The following is a 19677-nucleotide window of genomic DNA, read 5'->3' as shown; positions in this document are numbered from 1 at the left end:
GTAAAACTGGAGTACCCCTATTTGTCTAAACTATCTTTGTTCACTGAAGCATATGAGACTTTTCTTCTTCTTCCTCAATTCATCCCTTCGCCCACAAAAACAAACCTGAAAGTTGTAAGGAAACTAGGGAAAATAGTTTCTTGTGTCACTGTGAATGCTTTACAAATATCAGACTTTTCATAGTCCATTAATACAGACATTCTTGTGTTGTGATAGTTTTAATAAATAATGTAAGTCATGGGTTACAGTTGTTGGATTTTTCTGTTATTTTAAATAAGTCTATAATATTTTCATTATTGCACAGATGTATTGTTGACTTCACTGGAAATTCTGTGGCTATTCCCATACAACACTTGCTACAAGTAAACATCTACAAACTTCCCAACTACAAAATTCCCACCTACATAAGTTGAATAGTTGGTGTTTAAGGATTTGGAAACATTACTGCCTTGAATGTTAATGCAGATGTTTGTTATGGTAAAAGGGATCAAAGGTTATGAGGTCATGACAGAGGTCAGAGGATTAGCATGTGACAATAAGAATTGGTCAGGAAAATGGAAAAGTAGAACTAATTTTTCTTGCATCCACCTGTGCTTTCTGTCAAATAAAAACTTCTGGTAATGACATAGCAAGAAGGAGAGACAAAGGTTAATGAGTAGCACAAGTTCAAATGTGCAAAGTATTGGAGTGTAAACTGGATCATACAACCTGGTGCAGTTGTATAATCTAACAAAAGACTTAGACATTGTGGAAAATGTTGTGAGGCAGGCAACTTAATTTCAATTGTTTGAACACCTTAACACTCATAATACACATCAGTTAGTTACAATAAAGGCTATGATTGTCAAAAGCGTTGTTAATGAAAAAACATGATTGCTATCCTGAAGGAAATGGGTTACATATTTTTGATTAAGTCTTTTTACAACATATTATGGACAGCATCAATAGGTTGTTTATCCTTAAACTTAATACAGTTCTTTTCAGAAGGCGTACTTTACAAATGGAAATAAGTTTGAAAGTAAAATTTGCATTATTTAGCAAATACGTTAAAGGAAGTTTAATATGATGAAGCTGTGCACTTCAAGAATGGAGCATGTAAGGAGAAATCTAAGGAAGATATTTTATTTGTCCTTTAATTCCTTTGTATGTGGAAATATGTAGGTAGGTGTATGTAAAACTCAGGTTTTGATTGTTCTACCATCCAAATTTCTTATTGCACAAAATGTAAATTATAAAAGCTAGAGTCCTTTTTAGTTCCCTACTTAGAATGTAGCAATTGTTCCAGTTGTCCAGTTTAGTTTAATTTTTCTGATGATACTCCCATATGTATACATTTTAATTTCCCTTCTGATTTGAAATTAAAAGGAGGAGATAATACACACTTTTTTTCAAAACATAAAAATAAACAAATGACCCATGAAGAGCTAAGAGGCAGAAAGTGCCTGTCAGTTGTATTACTTCACAGTGGTGGCCTCAAAGAAACACATTTTGTGAATCTAACACACGAATAGAAAGAAAGGTCAGGGTTCACAGAGCTAGTTTATTGCAAATGGTTCTCATGGATTTTCTGTTTTCCCTTAGGTTTTCTGGGTTCATTGTTTAAATGGCCTCTTCCACTCATTCATTCTGTTTTGGTTTCCACTAAAAGCCCTCCAGCATGGTAAGTATTACGAAAAATAAAAATATAAATGTTGAAAGGTATTAAATATCTAAATACCTTCTTTTTTTCTTAGGAAAGTTTTATAAATACTAACAGTTTTGTGTGATTAAATTCAAGATACCATTTCTAGAACTACAGCAGATGCAGTATATTTAAAATGTTTTATTTAAGATCTGTTTAAAAGTAGGAGTAATATTATGTATGTATGCATAAAACTATATAAATAGGTTTTAAGTAAACTGAAACAAGATGGAGAAAAAGAGATTGCTATTTAATTATGCTATTTTTTTATATAATACGCTACCATGGTAAATTCCTGCAAGATCCTAAATCATTACTGTCCCTTGCATTGTCTCTTACGTTTTGTAAGCTTTTATGGCTGATGTGTATACCTTCTCTCCTGTTACTTCAGGGGCATACTAACCCATTAGTTTACATCTATATGAGTAGGCTTGTGACAGAGGGAACTGGGACATCTTGGACAGCTCAGTCCTGTCATTCTTCTAGTTCAACTGTTGTATATGCACCGGAATTGCAGAAGGAAACGGGACAGTTGGGAGGAAAACTGCATTAATTAGAGGAAACTTGAAAGCGTTGCTTCCAGTTTGTGGGAATGTTTGTGTGTATGGGAGCTCTCGTAGGGGTGGGATTTTGTTTTGCTTCCACTTTGTGGGAAGAAAAAAAAAGTGTACACCCTGCAGCTTTTCTGTAAAATTAGTAGTCTTCTCAGTTTCCCTGATGTAGCCAGGCAGTCTGCCCTGACATAGGGGACAGAAATAATCTCATGGACACTTTGGAACTGCTGAGACTAGATAGTGAGACGGTCACAGCTGCTTGTGCCCGAAAAGGTTAAGGGGAAAATTTCTTGCAGAGTATTTTATACTCAGTGACTTCTGATGGGTAAAGGGAAGTAGGTAGCAGCCTGTTTTCTCTGAAAGGGCACTGGATGTGAGTTCAGTGGCAGCGGTTTGCATTGGAGAGGTTTAGACAGTCCAGGAGAAAAGAAGTCCCAAATGTCAATGCATACTCTAAAACCACAACCTCAAATCCAAACCAAAATCCCCGTTCAAAGTTGTAGCCAGTCTGTGTGAGAGACTTATGCGTTACATGGTGGAGAAATGTTTAATGAGTATATGTGGTGAAGCAGAATAGAGTTCATGTGTGAATGGCAAAGCTGAGATACTTGCACAAGCACTTGTGAGAGCACTGTAGTGCAGGCCTCTGGCTTACAGCCCCTGGGCTAGAACTGACCTGCTGGCAAGTGGCCTCTACAAGTCTGAATGAATTGCCTTCTGTCTTCCTCTTTCATTCTGAGAGAAAGGCCAGGTGAGTAAGGGGAGAAGAATTGGGACCTGGGGATTGTGTACGTGGTGGGTGGTATAACCAGTACCTGCCATGGGTCCAGCTGGTGCAGAGAGTTCTGCATGAAGGGAAAACGAGCGCAGGATGGGAGCTGCTGTTAATTAAATCTCTGATGGCTGTCTGTGTAAAGAGGAGAGGGAAATAATGCTATTAGTTTCTTAGGGAGGAGCTGATGAGTGCCAGAGAGATCCACCAGAGAGAGGAACTTTTGAGAACAGGTCTCGGCCTCCACCTTCTCTTAGCAAAGAAGCAGCGCAGGAGGATCCTGAGACGTGAAAGAAGGAATGGGAAGAATGGGGCATAGCTCAGCATAGTGCATAAGACTGCCGAGTCCCAGCACTCTGGCTGATGAGAACAGACTTAGCTGCCTGCCTATTCCTCTATTTTATTCTCATTATGCTCTTTACTGCTAGGTATATATTGCAAAGCAGCGGAGTGCATGTTTGAGCAGGTATTTATTAGAACATTGAAAATCAAATCTTGAAGATCATTAAAATCTATCAGAGCTCACAGTCTAGCCTTTTCTTTGAGCATTTTCTCCTGTTTACTCTTAGTCTTACTTGTCCACCTCTTTCTTGTCTGTAAGTGGAAAATTTCAAACAGCATGTGTTGTAGTAGAGTCTACCAAGAAATATGCGGTAGAGAATAGGTATGGATTTGTAAGAATTGTTTGTCAGAATTTGCTCCATGGGACCTAACCATTGTACAGTACACAAAACTAGAGTCTTTGCACTCCATCTACTGTCACGTGGCTATGAAAAGTGACAAGGACATAAATCTTCACAGAAGCTTCTTCTGATGCAACTTTGTCAACGTAACAGTAAATGGCAGAAGCCAAACTTATATGTACAAGTAAATCCACCAACTGCTCCCTCTTTTTTACAACCTTTAAAATGAGCCATGGTCTCAGCTTTGTTTTTGGGCTTCCAGAGCTCTTGTAGTCCTTTGTGGTGTGCTAGTCTGTCCAGGGAGAAAGTTAAATCAGGGAAATTGCACGAATGCAACCAGTATCACTAGAGCTAAGGAGGCAGCCATTGTGAGCTCCTTATCTTGGACTGGGAGGGGGCTAGGTTAAGGAGGACTATTTGCAAGCATTTTTATTCTATTTTTTGTGTGAACTTTCACCTGCTGTCTGTTCCAGAATATCAATAAATAGAACTTTTTTTTCTGTGATAAACTGGCCTCACAGGTCCTGAAAAGCTTTTAGAACAGAGCACTCTTCATCCACAACTAAAATGAATTTCACTTCAAGCGTGTGTAAAGGTGATACGAAGGCTGGAGAAACACTCAACACAAACATACTTAATTAACAGCATTTAATATACCATATGCTAGCTGAGGATAGTGGAAAAATAAGTGTTTTCAACTACAGACCATTTTTAGCAGCTTGTCACCCTCCTCTGGCCAGCCCAATCAGAGGAATTTTAAACCCACCCCCACCCACCCACCCCCAAAAAAAAACCCCAAACACCTTTATTCTTCTCTTTCTCCAAACATAGCTTTTTAAAAACATCATTCCTTATGCTCTCTCAGCATTAGTAGGTTTTATTTTTCTTTTTTTTGTCTTCTTCTTTTATCCTTCCTTACTGTGTCCACAGTATTTTGAGATCTCTCTATATGATGGCAATATCCCAGTGATTAGAATCTCTATAGCAAAGTAAGTGTTCTGGTTTAGTTGCAGTATAGGAACAATCTTGAGTGCTAAAAGCATTTCTAAACTGTATATGTAAAAATTTAGCAAGCTCAATACTTCTAACTGAGAACGAGGAATTCCCTCTACATAGATCAGTTGTGTGTTGTCCCATGTCTGCCAAGAACTTTCACAGAACTGGGATCAGAAAAGCCCATGCTCTAGCAATAGTCATACAATAAGTTCTGTTAAATAAGCATAAATGCACTGCTTCAGAATTCTGAACTTAAGAACCACATTAGATGTGATTTTTATGCAAATGCAACTCTTTAGGGCACTGACTTTTTGCATAAATGCTGTGTGTGTGTATCCATATGTGCAAAATGGATCCACAGATTTGAGTTGGGTAAATTTTGAAAATGTTATGAATAACAAGCATCTCAAGAATTAAAATTGAGAGTATTTTATATTTTTACTTAAACTGAATCTCAGAAATACAGATAAGAGCAAAGATAAGTTTCTATACCAAAAATATCCAGAATCAGTGAAAATCTGACTCTCTAAGCTTTCTGTTTACTTATATGTTATAATCAATGTACACTATAGCTATTATATTTCCTATTTTTCTGAAGGTAAGATACTGTATCTCTGATCTTAAAAGTCACTGTAACTGAATTATTACTGAATACAATATTACTGATATTGGTATATGATGTTACAAAAAGCTCCTGTTTCTAGGTAATTCCTGAAGTCACTGTAAGTTTTAAAGGACCAAAAATTATAAAAGTCATAATCTCTACTGTTCAATACAGTTCAAGGTGAAATCTGCTGTTAGTACCCTGTAGGAAGTGCTACAATCTCTTTTGTACCAAAAATAAGATTTTTTATATATATATATATATATATATATATATATATATATATATAGTGCTATTGTGGATATTTAAATGTTTTTAAGTGCTTTTATTTTTATCACTGTTTCTTTCTCCAGGTACTGTATTTGGCAATGGTAAAACTTCAGATTACCTGCTCCTGGGGAACACTGTATACACTGTAAGTATTCCTACAGCTATCTGGTGCTCTATCAGCTGACTATCTATATTGGCTCTATCTTTAACTCTTAAAGAGTTGTGGGTTTATTATTATTTATAATTCTCTACATAGAATACTTTATTCATTGTTGTGCCTTAAGAATAAGAAATGGCACTTGAATGACTCTTTGAGAAGCTTTGAAGTGTATTTTGCTTTCTAATTCCAGTTTTTGAAACAAAGCAGTTTAATAAAGGTGCAGAAGATACATCTGTCCTTTACTGGAAACTGTCCATTTTTTAAATAATGGGAATTGTAATTCCCTAATTAACATGCCTTAAATTACCTTAATTTAAGGTAAGTTTCTGCATTGGAGAAATCCCAGGTTATTGGATATGGAACTGGTTCATGGACCTGTGAAGATAACAAATCTGTTCTCCCTCTCTTATTTTATCATGGAGCTTTGAAAGAGGGATAGAGCCACACGGAACCAAGATTTGTGGGATGCCTCTTTGGGGACAACCAAACTGGCAGAATTACACCTGACCCACACCTAACAGTAATCTTTTGTTACTCTTGTAGATATTAGTCATTACTGGGTTTTTTCTTTTAATCTTTTATCTCCTAGAATAAATTAATGAAGCTAAATACCTGTTTTTCACTTGCTGGGTATCAGTTACCCAACAGATGAGGGTTTTCCAAGATCTCTCTTAGAAGCAAAATTAGACTTGTGTTAACTCTCCTCTGTTCTTCAACATTAAGAGTTTAATTAATTTTTCAACTTCCTGTTGGTGGCAGATACAAAAAAGAAATAAATTCTTCCATCAAGATAAGGGGGCTGTAATACAAATACAAATTCACATCAAAATCGATTTCTTTAGGGAATAGGGAAACATAACTGAAATAAAAGCAAAGTATTCTAGAATACGTTGTAGTCCTTTGAGAATGTAGCTACTGTCAACATCTCCTATGTATGAGAGAACATTTTGAATAGTGTTTTCTGGTCAGCTAACCAGAAAGGTTAAAGAGCACAAAGGGCCGAGTAACCACAGTCCATTTGGTGTATTTCCTACTGGAAAGTTAAAATAAAATGTTTCTTCTGCCAGTCCGTACATGGACTTTAAACTGGTTCTTTCAGGCACATGGAAAAATTGTTTGTTCACACATTCTCTTAAAAATGTATTTGCTCTACGCTTCTGTTTCTGTGTTCCAAAAGCCAAGCACAGCATGTTTTGTCAGCAGTAGTCACATATGATCATGCAATCTATCATATGATGAACTGATCTCCATTAGAGATGGATGGGTCTACAGTACTTCTGTATCTTACAGTACTTACAGTAACTTACAGTACTGCAGAAATCTGAGTATCATCTGTGACATCAGCTGACTCACAAACATCAAAGCCTGCATTTTTAGATTTGCAGCAACATTTTCCACCACCTTCAGAAATTAGTTAATTTCTGATACTTTCAATATAGTAACCTGGAGCTACTCATTACTCTTTGTCAAGCTGTATCCATAAATGATAAAACAGAGGTCACAGTGCAATTGTTCTGTCACCTTCTACAACTGGTTTTCAAGTAGGAGAGCTGAAACTCCACCATCTTAAGAGGCTAATTGCTTGCTACTAACCTGCAGAATGGCCAAGAATTTCCCAAGAAAACATTATTTCACCATTGTAAGTCCAGACAACCTGCTTTTTCATTTGTTTTCCAGATTCTCCACTTTCCTTCACTTCAGATTGAAAATCTGGGGAGGGATGGGGGTTGCAATTGATGTATTCCTGCTCTTGCACAGGAATTCAAGGAGATCTGGAGCACACATGAAGATTTGAGAGACTTTCAAAATTGGGGGGGGGGGGGGGGGAGGGGGGGGGATTTTTTTTGAAGACTTAAAAAAAAATTCTGTGCATGTGAAGTGATGTGCACTGACAGTTGCTAGTCATTGTCTTGAAATACCAAAATCATGAGGCTAAGGTACTTCTCATTCTTCCTACTGCTTTTAATCTGTTTTTAGGAAGTGTACATTCATCACTTGCGCAAAAGTCAGTAGTAAAGGGATTCAGAAATTAATAACAGTTTCTTTAGATCCACAAAGAAAGTCAGGAATGCGCACTGATTAATATCATGTCCTGGAATTATTTCTTCAAACATAAATTTCAAATAGGAGTAGAGTGCCATGAAAATATTTGTACGACCATTCTTGAGAGGTCTTTTTAAAAAAGCTCAGTGCTTTATACAGAATACCAGTTTGATTTCTTGTTTCCTGGGTAGGATTCAGTAAGCTATTGTTAGTTTGGATCAAGGGGAGGAGGGAGCAATAAAACCCAAATTCTTCAGTAAGCCACTGTGTGTAGTTGGTAACTTTGTTAGGGGAATCAGTTAAGATGCAAGGAGGGTATACATTCACATAGTCTATGTCTCCCTTTATAGAGACCTGCAGTGTTTGTTTTGTGTCTACTTTTTGTCTATGCAATGAGAATTCTTGATCTGATTCTAAAGAAGGATGTTTTCTTTTCTTATGACTGACTCAAAAGTAGCAAGCAAGTGTACCAGATGAGTATTTTTTTTTGCCATCCATTTTTTTCACTCATCCAAATATAGCACCAGAACTGGATAGACTAAGTGAATTATAATGCTCATCATGGTCCTTAATTTTCTTCTAATTAGATTTCACACATGTTTTAGATAATGGAATTGTAGTGCTGTGATTTTTTTTGTCCTTTATAATGCAACAGTAGTTGAAATGGGAGATTCCAGTATTAAAAGCATAAACTTATAGCTAGGGTGAAAGCTTTCTGGCAGGATTTGTATCCTTCTGTGCACCAGACATAGTGAAAGACTTGTCAAATATATTTAACCAGTTATCTTCAGCTTCTGTTTGAAGTACATTTTTTCTGAGTTTCTGAGGCTCCTTGAAGTTCAACCACAAACTCACATCATTGCTGCCAACACGGCCAACAAACTAGAGTTTAAACTATAGCTGCTAAGTTGGAGTTTGGTCTTTGTGACTCAGTTTTTCAGCCTCATGTTCTTCCGGTTGCCCCTAAAGCAAAACTAGTGATACATAGTCACATGTGAGTTACAAAATGTAATAACTATTTCTTTGCTAAACAGACAACTTCTTTGTGTTGAATTTCAAAGGAAGGAGACAAACAACTTTCCTGAATCAAGTAGCCCTTGCTGTGGGATTATAAACTTTCTACTACTGCTCATCTCTAAACTAAAATGGAGTATGTCCTACAGGACAATAACATGATGTTTTCAGAGACTGCTCCATAAAAAGAGTAAAGATAAGAAAAGAGTAAAGATGAGAGAGAAGAATGAAAATGACATAACAGATTCATTCAACGTGTTATTTTGTATGCAGAACATAGGTGTTAGGCTGCCAACATTTAACTCTGTTTTTTCAGGGTTTGGTGAAGGTGATTCATTTACTAACAAAGTACAATGAAGTAAACAAAACTTTTTCCTTTTTTTTTTTTTTTTTAAATGCAGACTAGTGTAAGCTTGATCAATTACAAGTTTTCAGCCCAGCATCTAGATCTTCTAAACCTGTCTTCATGTAGAAAGTAGTAGTCATCCTCTCCATAGCTAGGGGGTCTGCCATCTCTACTGAAGTGAACTATATTTTTCATGAACCTTTCTGTGTAACCAAAATACCATTGATAAAGAAGCTAACGACGCAGTAAGAGCCAGACTTGCAGAGTTCTAGGAGGCTAGGGAAATGTTTAAGATTTCTAATGCAAAAGAAGAGGTTTCCAAATCAAATGAGTGGAGATTATTAATGGAAGCTAATAATTCTTAGTGTTATATTACTAGCTCATTACTGGGGTGTATCTTTAAATCTGCTAGTGTCATTTTACGGTGGTCATTTCAAAGGGGCACTTAAGCTTCCGATCTAAGTGCACACACAAAAAAAGAGGAAAAATACAGCTAGCTGTGGTCTAAAAGAATTTCACTTTGGGGCTGCTCAGAGTCCTACGTTTTTGGGGGAGCAGATTCTATTAAAGCAGAAGAGCTCCTTCATAGCTTCTGCAGGTCCATAGAAATTATTGCCTTCTGCTTTACGAACTTTAGTTTGGATCCTATTGCACAGCTAGGTGCATTGACACGCAGAGTACTTTGTTGAGTATTACTAAGGAAATCACATTTAAATTGAATAGATTGATTATCCTTTCCGATATTTCATTTGTGCAAGTAAACATGAAGTATGAAAATCATTAAACTTTTTCTTCTGTTCTCCTAAAAGTTCAACGAAACTAATCAATTCTGTATGTTAAGTAATATTCCCATACTAAATAAGAGTCTTCTCTCTCCCCCCCGCCCCGTTCTCTCTCAAGTTTGTGGTTCTAACTGTGTGTTTGAAGGCTGGATTAGAGACCTCATATTGGACTTTGGTAAGCAAATGTCTTTACTATATTCTCAAATGTTCTATAAAATATGATGGATGAATAATTGTATTATTTTCTTCTTATTTTTTGTATTACGCCCTTACAGTTTGTCAGCCCTGTCCACAGTATCAAACTAAACTCTGGTTACTGTGTGGAAAGACAGAATATCCACATACAAAAAATAATGCTCAATATTGAAAAACAGGACGTTGGGATAAGGCCCAAAGTAATCCTCAAACTAGAAAAATCAAATTACTCTGAGCTGATTGTAATTGAACTTAAATTGGCTTAAAATGCAGTAATATTGCTGCTGTAAGTATCATCTTGCTTTAAGAAATAGCTAACTGAAGTAGCAGTTTAATATAAGGCACAGAAATTTCATCCAGTATATCAGAATCACATTGTAAGTACTAAGTAGCAAAGATCTTTTTTTATGTCATGATACATCTGTGGTGATTGTTCTGTTTTTCTTTTTTGTTTGTTTTAACAGTTCAGCCATATAGCTATCTGGGGCAGCATAGCACTTTGGGTAGTGTTTTTTGGAATCTACTCTTCTTTGTGGCCAGTCATTCCTATGGCACCTGATATGTCAGGAGAGGTAAAAGTATATTTTAACTAATATCCGAATGTGTGCAAAGAATATTGTTTCAGTCATTAGTACAGGCCTAATCTTTATTGGATCCTTACGTAAAGGTACGTAAGAGGGTTGCTTCTCTTATACCTTGAATGAGGTTGTCATATTTATTTAAAATAGAATTAATTTTCACTCTTGTGAAAACAGAGATCAACTAACAGGCTGTGATTATATGGTCTAGTGAGGAAGAATAGGCAGGTAAGCTGCTTTGCAGTTCTTTAGTAAGTTTTAATTTTCTAAAGAGAAGTCTTACCAAATTCAGAACTCAGGATTACAGTGCTTATTTGGCTGAAGGTTTTTTCTTATAATGAGGTAGCACAAGTAGTGCATTGGTTAAGGCAGTTTTTTCATCTTCAATTTTACAAATTTGCTAAGTATTTGAAACTGTAAAATGCCTTAAAAAATTTGAGGTGCCATAACATTGCATGAGCAGCTGCTTGTCATGCACACATTTCCTTTTCTATTAATGTGCTGCTTGGAATGCATTATTGTACTGTATCTTTAACCTTCGACAGTAATTACTGGTTTCTCTTTCATTTATTATCCCATTTCTCTAAACCTGCTCTGAATATTGCAAATAGAACTGAATCCATAAAAGATGCTTAATTGCTGCCTGTGCTGATTTAATTGGCACTTCAGTCCCAAATTTTCAAAACCATTCCATTCCAGAAACATCTGCAGTTTAGTATTAATTTCCCAGACACTAATGTCTGCTTCTGGGCATGGCCAGTAACTCCTAAGCTGAGAAGTTCAGTGTTCATTCTCAGTGGGAATCAGAAACTGAGAATACCTGCTTGTTTCAGAAAGATGTTCTTCTAATGGTTCTCAAAGCATATCAACTAAATCAAGCCTTACACCAGTAAAAGAGTGAGTGCCTTTTAACTCCACCTCTGTGATATAATTCAGCAATTTAAAAATTCATGCAGGATGTGGGAAACTTAGGTGCATATCTCTCCCTCACTTGGAGGCAATTCAGACCCACAAATCTCACCTCCTACATAAGCAGTTATGGGAAAAGTAGTATATAGGCATTTGTATAACTACTACACTTTAATGGAAAGCACGAGGAATTAACTTAAGTACTTGGACACCTAAGACAAAAAAAGAATTTGAAATTAAACAATTTCTTGCTGGTTTTCCTCTCTATTATAACCTCTTACCCATGTATATATGTAGATTTTGTACATTACCATGTTGCCTCCACTACTCAAAATTAATTATGTACATTATTCTAAATTAAAGTAATTGAAGCTATCATACTTCAGCATTTTTCTTCGTATACACTGTATTTTATAGAGGAAATCGAATGTTTTTGGAATTTGTTGTTTTTAGAGATTTTGTAAAAACTTTATACATTGTTCTTTTACGACAGAAGAGCTTTTATAGTAATAAGCACAGTGGGAGCAGCAGGGTGTGTCATACTAGGTATGACAAAGGTGGCTACTTCACTATTGAAACAACTGAATATTTTACTTAGTACATGTTCAGTCTCTGAAGTTATTGTGAGCAAAAGATGTTTTTGAAGGGAATGTAATTCCCACAAACTTGGAAAAAACAGTTGTTCATAAAGAGACGTAGCTGTCAACAAAAATAAATACTCTTGGGGTTTGAATTCAACATGACACCAAAGTAGTCTGACTTACAAACCCAAATTCATTTATTTGTTGTGATAAAACCGTATCTGTACTTGAAATGGATAGTCTTATTTTGTTAGTGTGTTTGCTTATGCATGTATGTGTATATAGTAGCTTTACTTGTCTATACGTGCATGCGGTTGTTTCGGGGGGTGTTGTTGGGTGACGTTGGTTTTGTTTTCTTTCTAAGAATATAGTTAGAAGTCTGTAACATCAGAATAAACATCTCATAGGCCATAAGAGCTTATCTTTAAAGCTCTGGTCTAGCTTTTTGAGCTGTACTCTGTGTGGTTAGAAGTCCTGTCAATGAATGCTGCAGCTCAGATTGGAAGCAGGATTTTTGTATTCTCTCCCAGAAGCCCCCTCACTGACCAGGTGGTCTCTGGCAGGGCAGAATTCACTGGGTTTCTCTGAAGCAAGTCCAGGCCTTCCATAAGTATTCAAACTAAAAGATTCACAAATTTAACTGTGGAAAAGATTGTGGTGTGATAGAAACAAATCCATATGGGCATCTCTGCTTGCCTATGCAAATACTGCTTGTCTAACTTCTTCAAATGTGCGAGTCAGACTTGAAGACTTCATCCAAGTACATTTGGCAGAAATTAAATGAACAAGTCAAAAGCTGACCTCTACTTCGTAGCTTTTTGTCTGTTTTGCCTTGGCCTGATCTGATAAATTATGCTGAAGGGGATTTTCGGGGGGGGGGGTCCAAATGTGTTCATTAAAAATGCCTCTTTTTTAATAAACTGTAGATTTATAAGGAGATTTTACCAGCTATAATCCTTACAAAGTTTAAATGTATTCTCTTTCAGCTCCTTAGAGCTGGTAACAAGAGTTCTACCTTAGTAAGTTTATAGTCTTACGAGTCAGTATTCTTGACACAATATTCACCCAACAATTCAGTCCCAACTAGGTGATGATATCTATCTTCTTCAAACATCTTTTTTGTGGCTTCTTTTCGACCAAAAAGAACCTACTGAAAGGTTCTGATAAGTGTGTTTAAACAGAGAACACAAAAAGATAACGCCTCAAGAAAAAAATAGACTTGTAATAGAAGAGAAGAGTCTGTTCATGCTGCAAAAACACTCTGATATGGGAGCACTGAAGCTCGCAGCTCGAAGTTAAATCATAAGAATTGTTGGTTTGTGTTCATCTTTTAGTATCAAAGCATCACCCAGTAACTTACTGAACAAAGAAGCAAGTTGTCACATTTTTGCAAGTTTTCCCTACTTTTTACACTAATTTTGTTTCCATCATTTTGTGTATCATTCCAATTGTAGAAAAGATAATTAAAGTTGGCTTTTATATATGTGTTGCTGTATGATAGTAATACAGAAGGAAAGATTGTAAAATGCTGTGCTCTAAAAGAAAATACAATGAAATGAAAAATTATGACTTTCTGACAGAGTGCCAGCAGTTTTGTTCATTGTCTAGGCCACTCCCCCCCCTTCTTTGACATGTTCGTAATACTACAATGAAGTGTATTTTTCTTCCTCTCTCTTTTGCTCTGAGTTTTCCCAAAAAAGCCAAACAAGGACCCCTTTGATCCAAAATGCCCTGTTGATCCAGAATGCTGAGGCAGTTCTGGCATCAAGACCTTTGTTTTCTGATCTTTCAAGATTGCTACTCCCACACTGGACCAACTCATCCCAACTGTACAGTACTGTTCCTCACAGTGTGGGAACTAGATGGCTCTCCATGTTACAGTACTCTTAAGTCCTATAAATAGTGGTAACTAGGTTGCCAAATAGGTAGTGCACCAGAAGAGTTGAAAGGTGGCTTCTGGCTCACATGAGCAGAGGTATCGTGGCACAAGTGTTCTCCTGATACAAATAACTGGTAGTTATATAGCTGATATCTGTTAGAGATTGGTAACAGGCATCTGGGTGATAGTAGCTGAAACATGTTTCTTCAGAAAAATTATGACAAAACCTTAGAATCAACATTCAAACAAGAAAGCAGTTACATTTTGTCAACCTTAAAACAGTTTCTATTCCAGTTTAAAAAAAAAAAAAAGTCCCTAGTGAAGAAAACTTCATTCATTTTCCCTGATTGATGATGTTCAGGTAAAAACTGTTAGTTCACCATTGTCTTTCTGCAGACACAACCAGGAAAAACGGACGAAAAATGTGAGAGAAGCAACAGGATTTATGAAGCAGAAGAAAATGGAAAAATAGGCTGTAAAACTGAAGAAGGATATGCGATAAAAAAGGGGTTTTTTAATTAAGTAGTTAATTATATAGTATCCATGGCTAGTTCAGGTACTGTAGCAGATCAACTTTAAGTTAGGAGTCTTTTAGTCGTCTGATCAGGACTTATGTATTTTATCATTAATTAAGCTGAATTTATTATTTACCTTCATATTATTTTTGTTTGTACTTTAGACTCGTTCATTTAAAAATTTCTCATCTTGAGTTTATTCTAAGAATTAGGGACTATATGCTTCTAGTCTTAAACACAGATCCTAAAATACTAGGAATTCAAGTTTTATCTGCGTATAGCAAAGTGTTAAAATACCTTTACCAGGAGAATTTTGGTAGTAGGAGCAAAACATGATTTCTGTTGGAGGGAACTTGATGCACAGTATATGAGAGAGAAATACAGAAAACATTTCAAAAGTTTTCAGTGATATTATGCCAACTTTGCAGTCTCAACAGAGTCTTTATTACGGTACAGGTTTATCTGCAATAATGTTTATTGGTGCATTTGTTGTCTGTCAGTACTTTCTAGTGTGGAAGCATCTGAACAACCAGCTTTACAGATTATTTTCTTAATATTTTACCTGTAAAGATTGTGCGTTTAAGTATAGATGTACAAGAAAGAAAAAAAAAAAAAAACTTCTTTGTAGGCATGTTGTGGTTGGATTTAACACCCTTATGGAGAAGTGGGTCATACCACAGGACAGCTGTTTTGCCCCATTACATGAAACAAGCTCCCTTTAATTTCAAAAAAGCTGCCGCTACAGACTAGAACAACATTTTCATTGCAGACCTGAGTAAATCAACTGCATGGATCTCTTTCTCTACTACAGTGATAAAACTAAAGTTGATACTTTTCTTTTATGTGTATATTTCATACTAGTACAACTTCTTATTCTTTTGGGTTTGTTACTGTTGTGTGCTCCGAGTAGTTAGGCCTTTTTTTATACACCTACCTGATTAACAAGTTAGCTGAAAATTATAACACTTACTGGAATAAGTAGTATGACATTGAGATTAACAGCAGAAGTTCAGTATCTGCAGAACTTTTTAATTTATTGTGGCACTGTAGATAACGCACTGTAAAGTTCTCCAGAGCACCATCTGTTTCTGCTCTGTCTGACCCAGGGGATCTATAAAACTACTGATGGAAATTGAAGTTAAGGAACAAGCATGTATTTTACAGAATTTTAGATCATTTGATTGAGGTTTGCAGAATCTTTGTGAAAAACAATAATATTCCTTGTTCGATGATTTAGCTGGACTATGTAGGAAAGATGTATTAGAATATACTATATTAACAGTATTAGTTTCTTAAATATTGCTTCCCTCTGTATTATTCCACATAACCTGCTTATATGGACTTGTGCTTGTTAAAATACTAGATATACATCCTTTAATCCCCTTATGGATTTTTTTTTTTAACACAAAAAAAAAAACCCCACCAACTTTTTAAAAATGTAGCTGTCCAAATACTGCAATCTCTAATGAACAGGTCTCTGGAGAGATGTTTGTCTAAAGTCTGATCTGAAAGGGGGAATTTGTTTTAGTCTAATGGAGAGCAAAGCCAGTATTCAGGCTAGTATACAATCATAGGATGGTTGAGGTTGGAATGGACCTTTGGAGGTGATCTGGTCCAACCCCCCTGACACCTAAAGCAAGTTGCTGAGGACCATGTGCAGTTGGCTTTTGAATATTGCCGGGGATGGAGACTCCACAACCTCTCTGGACAACCTGTATCAGTGTTCACAATAAAATCAACCCCCACAATAAAAAAGTATTTCCTGATGTTCAGATAGAGCCTCCTGTGTTTCAGTTTGTGCTCATTGCCTCTTGTCCTGTCACAGGGCACCACTGGAAACAGCCTAGCTTCATTGCCTTTACACTCTCCCTTCAAGAATCTATCTCCAATGATAAGATCCCCCCTTAGCCTTCTCTTCTCTAGGTTAGATAGTCCCAACTCTCTCTCAGCCTTTCCTCTCATATGAGAGATGCTCCAGGCCCTTCATCATCTTCGTGGCCCTTCGTTGGACTCTCTCCAGTATGTCCATGCCTCTTGTACTGGGAAGGCCAGAACTGGACACTTCTCTAGGTGTGACCTCATCAGTGCTGAGTAGAGGGGACCTCCCTTGATCTCTGCTGGTAATAGTTTGTCTAATGCAGCCAAAGATGCCATTCACCTTCTTTGCTGGAAGGGCACATTGCTGGCTCATGTTCAACCTGTTGTTCACCAGGACCCCCAACTCCTTTTCTGCAAAGCTGCTTCCTAGCTGGGTGGCCCCCAGCATATATTGGTGTATGGGGTGGTTGTTCCCCAGGTGCAGGACTTTGTATTTCTCCTTGTTCAACTGTATGAGGTTCCTGTCAGCCCATTTCTCCAGCCTGTTGAGGTCTCTCTGGATGGCAACACAACCCTCTGGTGTATCTGCCACTTCTCTCCAGTTTTGTCATTAGCAAACTTCCTGAGAGTACACTCTACCCCATCATCCAGATCTTTGATGGAGCTGTTAAACAGGACTGGACCGCAGTATTGGCCCCTGGGGTATGCTGTTAGTTACTGGCTTCCAGCTAGACTTTGTGCCACTGATCACCACCCTCTGGACTTGGCCATTCAGCCAGTTTTCGGTCTACCTCAGGGTGTTCATCCAGCCCATACATCAACAGCTCTCTATGAGGATCTTACGGCTTGTGCTCTGTTGTGTTGTCCCTCCAGCTGTAAAAGATGCTATTAATGGATACTTGTCTCTTGCATTTTTAAAAACAGATGAGTGTTACTTTAGTAACTTTTGCAAAATATAGCATAATAAATAAATTTAAATGGTTGTATATTTAAGAAAATTGCTTTTTCTCTATATTAGCAGGGGGAGTTATAAATAATTCCCCTAAAATTTGAAAAGTAATGATTCTCTTTAAGTTATTCAATGAAACGAGAAGTACAGTGCCATGCTTTTAAGGGAACCTGTCAGATAACTCAGTTGACAATCTGTATTTCTAAAAATTGCCTTGAGCCCTATATGGTAAACAAATACCAAAGTCTCTCAATTCTCACTTCATTATCACAAAACTTGTGGAAAATAGCCGTTCTTCAGTGGCTACTATCTGGGGTAGTTATGCTGAGTTAGCCAGTAATTTTTTTTTTTTCCTGCTTCACTGCTTATTAACAATCTGAATTAAAATATTATCCAAAATTCTGGGTCTTCATTTTGGGGGGAGTAATTGGTGTAGTAAATTTTTGGTAAGGGACTATTGCTTATTTATAGAGCATGTTTGAAATACAGTTTTCAAGAACATTGAAATAATTAAACAACAAAAGCTAGGGTCTTCCTTCATAGTTCAAAACTTTTTCAAGCCCATTCTCAGCAAAAGGCCCCTGTGGGCATTTTCCCACATTTTTAGCACATTTTCATCCCCTTCCAAGATTTTTCCCAGCTTGACTTTTACAGACCTGTGAGTCTTTACAAAACAATAATCAGTAATCTGTATTTGTCTTCCCCTCTATACCTATCTGAACCTCTTGTTTAGAGAAATTAAATGTTCCAATGTACGTTTGTGGAGAATATTACTACTTCATAAAAGAACTCAATGATTTATTGAAGATTTGTTAAAGTGAATCGGAATTCATCCCATAACACGTATCCATTTTAGTTACCTGTCCTCACCTGAGAGCCTAAAATTATGTTACCATTCTGATACTAACATATTTTAGCTTATTCAGTTCTTTAAATATAAAGTTCGCTTTTAGTCTTTCACTTCAGGAATCCAAAATATTGTCATAAGGAGTTCTTCTTTTCCCATTTAATTCCCATTAGGTGGTTTCCATTTTAAGTCCTCAGACCTTCACGGTTTAATTATATTTAGTCTAGGACTAGATATTTGTTAGCCAGAGTCTGCTAGTCCAGATATACTTCAAAGATCCTATTCCATATTCAATAGTTATATTTCCATTCTTGTTCTTTACTGCCCAGGTACAAGCAGAAACAGCAGAGCTGATCTTTGAACTAACAAATTTACCTTTTCTGCTTCTGATGGTCTGTCTCGGTAGTATTACCATTCTAATATTCTTCCTTTTTATTGGTTAGTCTTTTCCCAGTATCAGCATTTAACTGAATTCTTGCCCTCAGCATATTATTGCCAATCTCCTTTATAAACAAAAGTTACGGGTTTTTTTCTGTTTAAAATGTTATGAATCAAATTCAGTACACATTCCTGTTGCAGTTATGCATGTGACACTTAAGATTAATGATATGCAGCTGCCATCTTTCTCCATAGCAACTTTCTCTCCTGATGCGCAGTAATGAGGAATGACTTCAGTTCCTTACAAATCCTAGTGAAACTCAGTGTTCCCTGTACTCAGTCCTCTTACACCTATTGCAGTGCAGACAGCCCCTGTCCTGGTAACAAACTCTGTAGAACCACCAGAACTCATCCGTTCATTATGGCTTTACATCTCCTTTGCCAGATACTATTTCTTATGTCATCTTTGAATCAACTCAGATAGGTTTCCCTGTGAATCTCTTACTCCGAGGCAAAAGAGGACAGTCTAGCCTTTTGTTGCAGAATAACTAATGTTCTCTGATTACAAGCATAATTAAAAGTAGTGTGATAAATCTTACCTTGCCAACATTTTCTAGCTTGTCTAATTTCATATCCAGGTGGCTAATTCTCTTTAATTTTCTAAAGGTTATTTTTCAGGTCTGTCAGTTCAAGCTGTAGTGCAACCTTGTTAGCCAAACTTTTGCTAACAGAACCTTCTTCTGTTCCTAATTCTTGGGGAAGCTTTTTTTGTTTGTGTGTCATTTTCCTCTCCAGCTTTTTGAGGAAATCTCCAGGTATTAATATTTATTGTGAAGCCTTTTTCTTTACTCTTTTCCTGCTTTTTATCTTTGAAAGCATTTCCATCACTGTTTCTGTCTAAAGTCAACAGAGATAGCAACTGCTAATTTCTCTTCATAAGAGCTATTCCTGGCACCAGGATTTATTGCTGGTTTGTTTGGTTTTTTTTTTTTCTAAATGTGAAATATCTATTGAGGTAACCTAGGCTTTCATAAAATGCAAGGAAGGAATTAAATGCTTGTGACCTTAATTCACAAAGTGAAAATGAGCAACCACTCTAAGCTAGTCACAAGAACAGGTAATA

The 19677-nt window shown here is 36.7% G+C and overlaps 1 protein-coding gene across 4 annotated transcripts in view; it reads left to right on the top strand.

Moving 5' to 3' along the window:
• ATP8A1 (ATPase phospholipid transporting 8A1) overlaps nucleotides 1–19677 on the top strand; it is a 121566-nt gene that overhangs the window by 86815 nt on the left and 15074 nt on the right. For all 4 annotated transcript variants that reach the window (XM_076336183.1, XM_076336181.1, XM_076336184.1 and 1 more), the window contains 4 exons: nucleotides 1582–1660; nucleotides 5644–5705; nucleotides 10024–10080; nucleotides 10565–10672. In XM_076336183.1, coding sequence (XP_076192298.1) covers nucleotides 1582–1660; nucleotides 5644–5705; nucleotides 10024–10080; nucleotides 10565–10672 — 306 coding nt within the window. The remainder of the gene's footprint in view (nucleotides 1–1581; nucleotides 1661–5643; nucleotides 5706–10023; nucleotides 10081–10564; nucleotides 10673–19677) is intronic.

This window comes from Aptenodytes patagonicus, chromosome 4 (genome assembly GCF_965638725.1).
Source record: "Aptenodytes patagonicus chromosome 4, bAptPat1.pri.cur, whole genome shotgun sequence".
Lineage (NCBI taxonomy): Eukaryota > Metazoa > Chordata > Aves > Sphenisciformes > Spheniscidae > Aptenodytes > Aptenodytes patagonicus.
The sequence above is the reverse complement of the archived record's forward strand: the minus strand, read 5'-3'. Positions and strand labels throughout refer to the sequence as shown.